The following is a 13,424-nucleotide window of genomic DNA, read 5'->3' as shown; positions in this document are numbered from 1 at the left end:
CAGGTACATTGATTCTCTTAAAAACTACTAAAATACCAATTAAACTAAATGATATTAAAAACAATGTAGGGGTTAGTGTGTTAATGTTATGAGAATGAATGATTACATAGTTGGTCAGCTTAAAAACTATGTCTAATCATTTGAATAGTTGTTAAAAAAAATTGTTATATTAAAAATGTCTGTCTGTTTTCTGGTTAAAAAGTTTTAAAAATGTTTGACTTCATGACACTGTTCAAATTGTTGAATATTTTTTCTTTCGTTCCTTCCAGGTAAGTTGTTATATATTATGAGTTTGCTTAAAATGCCTTTGATTGAGTCTAATGTGGAACTTTGAAGCTGATTGCTGGTCAATTTTTGGGAAGGGAGCAATCAGCTTCAAAGTTCCACATTAGACTCAATCAAAGGCATTTTAAGCAAACTCATAAATAACAACTTACCTGGAAGGAATGAAAGAAAAAACATTCAACAATTTGAACAGTGTCATGAAGTCAAACATTTTTAAAACTTTTTAACCAGAAAACAAACAGACATTTTTAATATAACAAAAAATTTTTTAACAACTAATCAAATGAATAGACATAGTTTTTAAGCTGACCAACTATGTAATCATTCATTCTCATAACATTAACACACTAACCCCTACATTGTTTTTAATATCATTTAGTTTATTTGGTATTTTAGTAGTTTTTAAGAGAATCAATGTACCTGCAAATTAACGTGTTTAAAATCTTCGCAATTCACCTAAGCTTTAGTAACAGCTGAGGATATTCCTAAGTAGGAACGAAACATGTACTGTTGACAAATAAAAATTTGCTAAAAGGCAAATAAAAAAAGTATCAAAACGGTGGAAGAATTTTAATATTGTAAATCTCAGTGATTAGATTTTGATACGGAAAATGAAGCTGATTACTTGCAAGAACAGTACACGAAACGGCCGGCCCCATCTTACAAGCTGGCTGGGAGATCCCAGGTCGTGTGAGTCACTGGCCCCTTCCTGGAAGTACCATAAGGGGCTACCATGGGGCTGGCATATAACAGTATGTATGTATAGTAACATATCTTGTATTTCTACTGTGTTATAGATTTATTAGGAAAATGTTAAAAATTGTAGATTTATATATGATGCAAGTGTGAATATGTATGATGGAAAAACCAGGCATCGGTTGCAGAGTGGATAAGAACTATACAGACAAAAAAAAAATCACGGATGCTCTTCCTGTTATGTTAGGAACAATGGTGCATTTGGATTGGCTGAAAAAAAATTTGGGAGGGGGGGGGAATTAGGTTAATTTGCTACCTCCAGGCGCACGATCAAATTGACGAACTAGCCGTATTTGGTATGCTAGAGCACAAGCTGCTGCCATGCCTCAGGGAAGAGAAGGGGAGGGAGGGGGAGTGGGGTCTGTGATAGAGACAGTGATAATGCTCTGTGCATATGCACAAGTTTCCTCGTTTGTCTCACACGAGATTGTGCTCGTCTCTTACAGTTAATATCCACATTTCATTTGTTGAACAGCACATACAGTACAAGAATACACTGAAATTAATATACACTAGTCAGTCAAGGAATGTACCAGATCGTTTCTCCTTTCGTCTGTTGGTCGCAGTAACATTCTCTATTATTTAACATGCTTGAAGGTGCAACGGTGCTGCCCAATGATTGTGTATTCCTTCACTCACAACATTGTAAATGGTATGAAATACTGAAAGAAGCAAACGATACACCCAGTGATTTGATTACAGTAGATGTTCGCTATGCCCGCCTCCTACTTCGATGTACAGTTCACAACAGTGTAGTAGTGACCTTTGGACTCTGTTCAGGATGTATGGTGTGTAGCGAACGACCCGAAAAGCTGACTGTATTCTTGGTACAAGTTCATCTTCTCTTTCTATTGGGTTTGCATAGTAGTCAGTTCATGCAGAACAAACTGTACACTGCCTACTTGGGCTGGGAAGAGACTATGTGAAATGAATGAGAAACTTGTGCATTCGCACTGAGCATTACCTTCTCCCACTTCCTATCCCTCCTCTGACCCACAGCAACAGGTAGCAGCTGGCTTTCTGGCATAGCAAATATGGCAAGTTCGTCAATTTTAATTGCGCGCTCGAAAGTAACAAAGTAACATCATTTTCTCTGAAAGAAAAATTTTCTCCGCCAATCTGATTTGTAACCATTTGATGGTAATAATGAATATAGTCAATAAAATATCATAAAATATATCACAAATGAAAATATTCAAAAATTTCATAAAATACTTGAATAAATTAAATTAATAGAAATAGTTAATCGAAATGTCTGTTGTATGGGCGCCAGAGTTCACCAGAATGGATCCCTCGAATTTTGATAGAGCATGATAAACTTTATATCCCAGGGCGTGTACATAATGCTGCGTACTGGTACATCTGCTGTAGGCCTTACCTAACCTCCTGAAAATGACTAAATAGGTAGGAACTGCACCTAGGTTCATCGATAATTTCACTGATTCTAAAATAGCTAACTATATTCTTAACAAAATCCGTGCATGAGCACCTCATCAACACACAAAATTATACATATAATACACACACAAAATATTGCTGGAAGACTCCATATTTACAACAACAATGAAAACAGTGGGAAAACGAAAGCGAGAACTAACTACCATTTGTAGATAGTCCGATGAACAATGTACATATATGTAGATAAATACCCTTCACTGTCTCTGTATCAATACTACTTGCCAATTCTCATAATCAGCACTTCTAACATCACACAGATACTGTACCTCGTAATACTGTGTTCACAGACTTTAACACTTGTTGTAAAGATATATACATTTAAGTAACACATGCTTGTTGACCCTGAACATAAATTATGGAAAGTCTGAGATAGCTTTCACCAACATATAATGCCAGGCCGCCACAAGTGCTACAATACTTAATGCGCCAGCACTCCACAATCTGTCGATCAGCCACTTTCCACGAACATAACAAGACTACACTCCACGAACGTTTGAAGTCCAGTCCATTGCAGCCGTGTCACTCCAGTACTGTGTATCAGCACTACTTCCTGCTCGTACAGTGTGTCAGTACTCCTTCCTTCTCATACAGTGTGTCAGTTGTGGTTCCAGTAGTACAGAGTGTCAGTTGTGGCTCCTTCATACAGTGATGTTGAAGTTTTTATAAACATCTGCTTCTCCCTTCCTCTCAGATGATACGTTTGGATTGGTCCTTGCCAGCCAATCATGAGTGATGCTCTCGTCAAGACCATGCCCTGAACTCATACTTGGTCCCAAGAAATAAACAAACGCTGGGGTATATCACATGACTCATAGATCTTTCCTAGTACAATAACATCAACAAACACATCTCATCAGACTCTGGGATGCCCACATGAGTCATCCAAATTACCAGAGTCCAATATAGCAATGTTTTCCTGCTCGTGCAAAACAAATTACTCATACCTACATATGTGGATATCTCCCAGCTTACAAATATAAATGACAAAATATATAAATGAAATACAGATAATAATAATAATAATAATAATAATAATAATAATAATAATAATAATAATAATAATAATAAATCGAATACTGACAATAATATCTGTAACTTCTACATATAATTCGGGGGTGTGATATATGTACTATCACAGATTGCACCATTGTTCATAACATAATACGAGGAGCATCCCTGATTTTTTTGTTGGTATAGTTTTGTTACACCCTTTATATACATTTGAATAGAACTAAGCCAAAATGAACGTATATTTTCAAACAAGAGTGTTTGTCGTTTATCTTGAGTGACCAGTATAAGTTGTTTTCATTTTAAGGTAAAGATAGCGTAATCAGATCAATCATAAATGCAGTGAAGGTATTCTAGTTTCCTTATTTTATGAATCACTTTAATTATCTATTTATCTATGTTAATCATTTGACAAAATTAGAAATCCCTGACTGGTCTCATAATAAACTCTGAGAATTTTTATTTGAGTCTCTTGAGGTCCATTTTTGGCTTGGCTCTATTTAGAAATATTTCCTCAAAGAGAGACACTATTTCACAAAACCATTTCTTACATTAATAAAACAGTTGTTGAATCTTTCAGTTTGGCTGTCAATGCAACAGGCTACAAATGCTTTAGCTATAGACCGTTGTGCTGTGCCATTTCTTCCCGTCAATCCTGAGTTTTCTTCAACACGAAATCAAGGCAGACAGAAATTAGCTCGTTTTAATGCTCGAGAATTCGCCATGCTCATAATCGATATCTTGTCAGATGCAAAACGTCGCCAGTCGCCATCAACTTCCTCACTTATTTTATCTCATGGTGAGTGGAATAAATTGGTTAAAGAATTTTTGTGATGTGTGACTTTAAATATTGTTTTCTCATATTTAGTGTAAATTGTTACAATTAGCCAGGAAATAATTTCTCTCTTTTCCTACAGAAAGTAGAGATATCCTTTCATCAAAACTGTTGAAGGGTCCACTTATGACTCTGAGTGCGGGTTTGAAGCGAAAATCTGAAATCTCAGATGATGAACCTTTGTATGACAGTGTGGCATCAGATGAAGATTATGTTTCTGCAGAGCAAATGGCTGTTCTTACTCAACAAACTGCTATTGGAAAGATTCAGGACAACAAAGATAAGAGGCCAGAGGTAATTCCCTTTGCATGCAGATAAAACCAACCATATGTGGATGCAGGACAAGTATGGAAATTTTACTGTGGCATAGGATAAAACAGCTGCTTCTTGCCTTTTTTTTTTTTTTTTTTTCAGAAGCTGGATGAAAAGCTTTCAATGGAGAAGGGGGATCTAGTAGAAAACAAAAATGGTCCTGTAAGTGATAAAACTGAGGTATGTATAAGCCACATAATAAACCTGATATAACTTTGTTGTATTGTCTGTGTATTCACCTGTGATTAAGAAGTCGATGGTGAGGAAATTATACACACGCAAGTAAAAGAAATGGCCAAGAGATGAGAGTAATAGTCCTGTATAAAGCTGATTTCTCTCCACCCCACCTGCTCTTAACCAGAAGGGGTAACCCTTGTCAAGCAGATTATGATTTGGTATGTGAGCATAATTAATTTTTGTGATATTTTAAATTGGAATCAGCTGGTAGAAAAAGGAACTAAGTTAATTTTTGCACTTTTCATTCATTCATTTTCATTTCCCCTTGTCCAGCTGCTGCCAGGTCGGGGTGTTGATGGCACTTCTTCACCGTTGCCTCTCCTTTCACCACTCTTCTTCAGTAATTGTATTCCATTCTTCTTCTTCTTCTTCTTCTTCTACTACTACTACTACTACTACTACTACTGACAGAGTCCATCCATCTTGCTCTGGGCCTTCATCTTTCCATCTTATCCTCCAACACTTTCTGGCTTCAACATTTCTACTCTGTCTCTCCTTCCCTTCCCTACCATAATCGTTAGGAACTTCATCTCACTGGCGTGAATTTTACTCTCATTTCTTGCTGTCAGAGTCATTAATACATTAGTACATTAATATATGGGTATAGTACATCTTGTACATATCTGTTTACATTTCATTCTGGTGGAACATATTTTCCACTTTGTTCCCTTCTGCTGATCTCCTTATTCAACCTTGTATCCTGCATTATTTCACTTCCCAAATATTTGAAGTATTTAACAACCTCAAACTTTTGTCTCGTGATTCAAACAATTCCTTCTCTTTCTCCTCTTGTCATCACTACTGTTTTGCTTTTCTCCACACTGATTTTCATACCATTCATCTCAATATTATCATTTAAAGCCTCTAGTGTGATTTGCACTTCTGTATTGTTGATTCCCCAGATCACTATGTCATCTGCAAACAACATTTTCATATCCCCTCCATATCTTGCCTTTGCTTCCTTTAGAATTTCATCCATAACCATTATAAATATAAGTGGAGACAATACACTTCCCTGTCTTAGTCCAATTTGGTTTCGAAACCAATCTGCTCTCCCCACTGGAGTCTGGACACAACTGGGACAAATTGTTCTCACCTTGATTGGCTTCCACACCCTTTCCTTTCCAGGGTTTTCCACACCTTTTCTCTATTAACACTAACTTTATTTTCATTTTTCATATATAATGATATTTTTTCGTGGCGTCAACCTCTAGAGATCTTTTGGCACTACTTGCACCATATGATAAGAACCTGCGTGTAATTGGAATTACGGAAATGTAGAATGTGGAATGCGAGGAAAGGAACATTAAGGACGACACAAACACCCAGTCCCCAGGCCAGGGATATTAATCATTTACCATTAAAACCCCTGACCTGGCCAGAAATCGAACCCGGGGCCGCCAGGTGACAGGCGGACGTGTTGCCCCCTTCACCGCGGGGCCGGACTTAACACTAACTTATGCCTTCTCTAGATCAAGGAATACCATCACCAGATCTTTTCCGTATTCCCACTGTTTTTCCATCAGTAATCTCATGGTAAATATAGGGTCTATCGTTGACCTGCCCTGTTGAAATACATACTGCTCTTCTTCTAAATTTCTTTCCACTCATCCTCTCATTCTCTCTCCAATATTTTGGCTACTTGTGACAATAGTGTAATTCCACGATAATTGTTACATACCTTCCTGTCACCTCTCTTAAATACTTGTATTATTACACCTTTACACCAATCATCAGGTACTTGCTTTTTTCCCTCCAGATATACTGTAGCAGCCTATTTAACCAACATTGACGAATAGGTCCTGCTGTCTTTATCATTTCCACACACATTTCATCCATCCCTGTTTTCATTTATTTAACAGCCATTTCCACCTCTGCCATTGCAATATCACTCTCCATTTCTGAATCATCCTGATTTACCACTACACACACCCTTCTGCATCATATCTCACATTTGGGAGTTTATCAGAATAATCATTCCCCTTATTTTATCTCCTTTGGGTCTGATGTTACATTTTCACTCTCTTCCTTCACTTGTTTTGTGTAGATTTGTTCTTTTCTCTTATTTTTTATCAGTCCATACTATATTCTTTATCCACCATTGCCGAGCTCGATAGCTGCAGTCGCTTAAGTGCGGCCAGTATCCAGTAATCGGGAGATAGTGGGTTCGATCCCCACTGTCAGCAGCCCTGAAGATGATTTTCCGTGGTTTCCCATTTTCACACCAAGCAAATGCCAGGGCAGTACCTTAATTAAGGCCACGGCTGCTTCCTTCCACTTCCTAGGCCTTTCCCATCCCATCGTCATCATAAGACATATCTGTGTCGGTGCGACGTAAAGCAAATGGCAAAAAAAAAATTATCCACCATTTACATCCTCTTCCTACTCGTGTTACCACCTTTTTACACATATTTTTTATTTTCTGATACTGAATCTTACTTTCTTCTTTTCTATCTCCATTCCATTCTTGCCATGCTTTCTTCTTTTGTTTAACAACTTCCTTTACCTTTTCATTCCACCAAGGTGTCTCCTTTTCCTTCACTGTCATCAAAGTTCTACCACAAATCTTCTCTGCACAGCTTATAAATGTGTTTTTAAATTTGATCCATTCTTCTTCTACACCTTCTATTTCTGATATTTCTTCTACACTTTCTATTTCTGACATGAGGATTTGCTGTTTTAATTCCTCCCGAGTTCTTTTATCTTTTAATTTTCATACTCCACGAACCTACTGTGCTGGCATAGCAGTGGGGCATAGGTGATGCTCCCACGTGGCGCATCCAAGGTGGCGGATAGGGGGGTCCTAACGGGCTTGCCGGCGGATTTAAGGGAAATAAAATACCTCTCCCGGACCAAACACACAACCCCCTGTGGGTGAGGGATATTTTCATACTCCACGAACCTACTGTGCTGGCATAGCAGTGGGGGATAGGTGATACTCCCACGTGGCACATCCAGGGTGGCGGATAGGGGGGTCCTAACCGGCTTGCCGGCGGACTTGATGGTAATAAAAAAAAAACCTCTCCCGGACCAAACACACAACCCCCTGTGGGTGGGGGATGCAGATGAAGAATACACCCACGGTATCCCCAGCCTGTCGTAAGAGGTAACTAAAAGGGGTGACCAAGGGATGATAAAATTAGAACCATGATACTACTTGTAATTGGGAACACTATGAGTTGCTTTTACCTGCGCATAGTACAACTATGTTAGGTACACAATAGGTTTGTGATTAGTAGCGACAGTGTGTGCTCAGGATGCATTTGACAGTACTTGTTATTCGTACCACTATATGAGCGACACCATGGGTGAGCGATACCATGGTTCTGCCTTGCCTGTGTTTAGTACCCACTATGTGAGGAACACCACGGGATAGTGCGAGTCCATGTGGTTAATCCACTTATGTGAAGAACACCATAGGTTTGCGTTGCCTGCAAATAGCGACACAATGTGCGAAACACCATAGGTCTGTGTTACATGTGTGCATTACATTACCTGTGAGTAGTACCATAATGTGTAGAATACCGCGAGTCTACGTTACTTTTGATTAGTACAGCAACATGACAAATACCATGGTTCTACTTTTCTAGCAATAAGTACCATTATGAGAGGCCGTTGACCTAGATTTTGACCCGTTTAGACTACAGGCATCATCGATTCTGTATTGTGCTCGGGAAGCAGTCCCTTGGTCAGTAATACTATTGTTTAACACTAGTTTCTGGGCATGTGGGGCATTGTGGGTCGGATCCACTGATTGTTTTATCTTCATATCCATCCATCCATTCATTCTTTGTCCTCATGTTTTGAATTCTGGTCAGTGGAGGATTATGGATTTTTAATTGTCCTTACATTTCGTCTCATTTCGTACCATTAGGGGCCGATGACCTAGATGTTTGACCCTTTTAAACAACAAGCATCATCATCATCATCAATTTTCATACTTTTATTTTCTCCTGTCTTATTCCTTTACTCTCACAATTTTACCTATTTTCAGTTTTACTACCATTACTGTGTGATCTCCATCAAATGCTTTACCTGATAGTGCTGTTACATCCATTAACTGTTTACGATTTATTTTCTCAACCAAAAAAGAAAAAATCAATAAATGTTTTGTCCTTTCGCCCCAGCCATATCTAGTGATCTTTCTACTATTCTTCTATCCAAACCGAATGTTACCGCACTATCTACCATTTCTCTCACAAAAATCAATCGACTTATCTCTCTCGCTGTTTCTTTCTCCATATCCTAATGGACCAGTCACTTCTTCTTTACCAATTCTGTCATTTTCAACCTGCGCATTGAGGTCTCTCATGACTATCACTTCCACGTTGGTGATTACTTCCTCAAGTGTCTCCAAGAATTCCTCTATATTTTCCTCACTGTTTCCAGTTTCGGGTGCATAAACTTGGATGAAATCTTTCACTCCTTCTTCCGTCCTCAGTTGTACTCTTATTACTCTATCACTAACGTGGTCTACGCTATCCACATTTTCATCCAGGATTTTGTTAACGATCACTCCTACTCCATTCTTTGCCTCACCTCCTCCGTTGCACTATGGGGTGTACCCTCTACTCATCCTCTTCACTTCCTTTCCTCTCCACTTGACCTCACTCAATCCCATCATTGCAACATTCTCTTTCTCCATAAAATCAATCAACTCTTCTGATTTTCCTGTCAGGGGCATAACATTTATTATTCCCACCTTCATAATATTAACCGCTGGTTGCCCACTTATCACAGCTCCCCCAGCACAACAACTTGGGTGTCGCTTTTAGCAGGGTACGCCCTAATAGTTTCCAAGGCTGATAATTACCCCCACTCATTTTAGGCTATTGTTACGATAGGGTCGCCACTCTCAAAGGCATTTTAGAGCTACTGCCCGTAATTATTCAGGCCACCCCTTACATGGGGCATATTTCCACAAATTATTATTAATTTGTCCACAGCTTATGTTGACAGGAGCTATGTGCAATGTATCGTAAGGGGAAAAAAACGCGTATCAACATTCATCATCACGAGGAGGAAGGAATTATGCCAGTGATTCTTGTTATTATTAGAAAAATGTACTGTCTAGGGAAACAGCAAAGCTTCTGCTCATCACTACTTAACCCTCAAATGGTCTATGTAAACAACTGTTACGGTCACACGATTTTCAGGATTTTTGTATACTTTCACTAAAAATTCTTAAAAATAGGCTTTAAAAGGAAATTACGCAGTGTAATACATTTTATTAAATCATAATATCATAGGCTATTGAAATAAATATATTTTTGTTTCGTACCTTTTATTATATCTTTACAGCCATCCTGAGTTTCCAAAAAAGTGTTCCAAAATGATATTATCAAAATGTTTGCACCCATACCAGACACTAAATTACTCAACTTACCCGAGAAAGTCAAATCACAATGTTGTTCACAATTTTATGCACTTCAAAAAACTATAAACTCTTTTGATGTTATATACACAAATAAAGATATATATACATATATACACAAGCACTAGAACGCCTCCGCAAAGTCACTCAGAGGAGCTACCAGAATTAGACTGCTCTCTCCTTTTTCTTCCTCTCCTTTCAGGCCTCCTAAAGTGCTGTAAATTGTGGTAACACCCCCTGTGAACTGCATAGTTACAACCAGGGCACAAATACCAGGTCCTTCCCCTTTTTTGTTGATCCACAGATTACGCATAAACGTTCCAGCTTTCCAGGAAGTCTGTCAATGTCACTGTCATTATCACTCATATCACTCACGTCACTCATTATTTCATCCAACATTTTCCGAATGCGACTTGAACCTAAATTACTTGGGACTTGAAACTAAATTACTCGCCATTTCCGCAAATAACTGATAAAAACAGCGCGTACAACAGAACGACACCGTGACGCGGCAAGGCGCCATATTGTACTGCGCAGTTAAGGTAGCGAGCCTAATGGCTGAATTTTAAGACTGCGCAGTTCATTTAAATGGCAGTCTACAGCCTAGCAACTAGAGTAAAAAGAGAGACTGGAATCTGCTGTTTAAAATGATACTACATAGAGCACATTTGTGTGTTGCTACGCATAACGAGAGCGTGTCTAATGAACGGCTGCAAAACAGTCGATGTAGCGCCGTTGACCACAACAGCGTGTACAAAAAGGGTGATGCATCGTCGTTTAACCATTTGAGGGTTAAACAATATGGGTATCATTCAACAAAACTTGGAATAGTAACTGCCTATAATTTTATGAACGGTTGCGTTAAACATTGGTTTAACCTGATAAAAAAAAAAAAAAAAAAAAGAAGGTATGGTACTGGAATTTTCTAAGACCTTAAGTAGGGGTTACAAAGAAGGAAAAGTGATGATAAACAGAAATGAAATATAAGATATTCAGAAATTGATGAAATACATTCAAGGAGAGGACGCACAGCTTTTTTTTATGAGGAGATAATTATCAAAGTGGCCAACTACAAGTAGTAATGATTCGGTCGCTTTGTGAAATTATCTGAACATGTTTTGAAACAAAATTTTTCTTTCGAAAAACACTTAGCATCATAAAATGTTTAGATTTTTCCTATAGTGTAACTTATTCTCAATTCGGGTGATTACTGTGTAATAAAATCATTGATTGAGTTTACTTCACGTTAATTTCACCTATTTGATCAATAAATAATAATTTTGTGGTAAAAATACAAATTTTTCGTGTGTAAGGTACCTGAAATATATTCAGTTCCGACAGCGACAGGTAAAAGAAACTATGTCCATCATCATCATCATCATCATCATCATCATCATCACCATCATCACTTTGCCCTTTCCAGCTGCCGGGTGGGGGCAAATATGGTTCCTCTCCACTTCCTCCTGTACCTCCACCATTCCTCATCCAACACTATGTTCCAGTCGAAGTTCGGCTATCCTGTGCTGTTCTTCACAGAGTCCATCCGTCATAATCTTGGTCTCCCTCGTCCTCTCTCCCCTTTATCTGTCTTTTCAGTGCTTGTCTTGGCATTCATTCTTCATTCATCCTCTTGACATGTCCAAACTCCTCAATCTGTTCTGTTCCAGTTTGTCATTTAGTTCTTGTAAATTTAGCTCTTTTCGTATTTCTTCATTTATCACTCTGTCCCTTGTTTTCTGTACCATACTACTCAGAAATTTAATTTCTGCTGCTTGTACTCTACTCCCATATCTCTGAGTCATTGGCCAGGTTTCTGCTGCAAATGTCATTATTAGTGGGTAATATCCATTTTACAGGGTGACCCAGAAGTCCGTTAACATTTGACAAGGCTATACTTCACGGAATATTAGAGGTAGAGAGGTAATAATTGACACACGTGATTGGCATGATTTATTAACACCAAAATAAGGTACACAGAATGACCAACAAATGGCGCCACTGGAGGACAGCAATACGTCGGTTAAAAATGGCCACACATTCTTGACATGACATGGGGTTTTATTGACACCAACGACGAGTGCACAAACAATCCAACAGATGGCGCTGGACAGCAATACAGCATTGATGCCGCATGAGACCCGTGTACGGTTAAAAAGGAGCTGTCATGAGAGAGGGCTTCAGATGTTCCTGCAATAGCGGCTTGTCATGCTTGGCCTCCCCGGTCCGCCGACTTGAATCATTGTGATTATTGGTTGTGGGGTAACCTGAAGTCTCAAATCTACCACGATTGTCCAACCGTATTAGGGATGCTAATAGACAACATCCGATGGCAATTTCTCACCATACCTACGGATATGCTGTACAGTGCTGTTCACAAGATTGTCCCTCAACTACAGATATTGTTGATGAATGACGGCCGACATATTGAGCATGTGTTATAAAGAACATCGTCTTTCCTGAACCTAGTTTGTTATGCTAATTATTGCTTATGTATCGTATGAAGCACCATCTGTATGTCATTTTTAAAAATTTATTTTGGTCTAATGGGAGCAAAACTGTGGGGTCCACGTATTCAATACAATGCTATAAAATGAATTATAATAGTTTATTGTTCCAATGTAAGGTTGCAAAAACATGAGGAATGACTTGATTAAAAACATGAGCTTGTAACACTGACCTAAAAGTACACTCTTCTAAAAATATAGCACCAATTATCTTAAAGCTTTGTGTAAACATCCTCATAACAAGAGTTCACTGAATCTTAAAACTTTGAATGATATGTGACTAGATTAACAATGAGCCGAGGACAATAACACTATCTTAAAAGTCCAACTCCATAAGTCTTCTTGATGAACATTCACCGAGTCTTGAAGTAAGTGGTGCAAATGTAAAGAACTTCAATCAAAAAATGTTTGTTTTACCATTGATTGAAAACAGTCGTTAAAATAGCCTAACCAGTCTCAAGACGTAACAAATTTTAAATCTAACGAGAACATGAAAGAACTTCAAACTTTGTTTTTTACATAGTAAAATGTATGTCTTCTCTAACTTAAGAAATTGTGGCTGGATTTGATCCACTAAGTATTCTATAGCAAGTTTTTACATGAAAATTAGGCGGACACCGTGTTTTCCCAGGGCACTAAACGATGTTCTCCGTTC

General features: G+C 38.3%; 1 protein-coding gene across 4 annotated transcripts in view; it reads left to right on the top strand.

Moving 5' to 3' along the window:
- Git (ARF GTPase-activating protein GIT1) overlaps nucleotides 1-13,424 on the top strand; it is a 510,246-nt gene that overhangs the window by 235,167 nt on the left and 261,655 nt on the right. For 3 of the 4 annotated variants that reach the window (XR_011017843.1, XM_067141654.2, XM_068226324.1), the window contains exons 7-9: nucleotides 4,088-4,306; nucleotides 4,425-4,636; nucleotides 4,757-4,834. Coding sequence is in view for 3 of the 4 variants with exons in the window: in XM_067141654.2 (XP_066997755.2) it covers nucleotides 4,088-4,306; nucleotides 4,425-4,636; nucleotides 4,757-4,834 (509 nt within the window). In the remaining variant the exon portion in view is untranslated. The remainder of the gene's footprint in view (nucleotides 1-4,087; nucleotides 4,307-4,424; nucleotides 4,637-4,756; nucleotides 4,835-13,424) is intronic. The other variant, XM_067141653.2, reaches the window with a different exon arrangement.

The sequence above is a fragment of the Anabrus simplex genome, chromosome 2, assembly GCF_040414725.1.
Source record: "Anabrus simplex isolate iqAnaSimp1 chromosome 2, ASM4041472v1, whole genome shotgun sequence".
NCBI classification, from domain to species: Eukaryota; Metazoa; Arthropoda; class Insecta; order Orthoptera; family Tettigoniidae; genus Anabrus; species Anabrus simplex.
The sequence above is the reverse complement of the archived record's forward strand: the minus strand, read 5'-3'. Positions and strand labels throughout refer to the sequence as shown.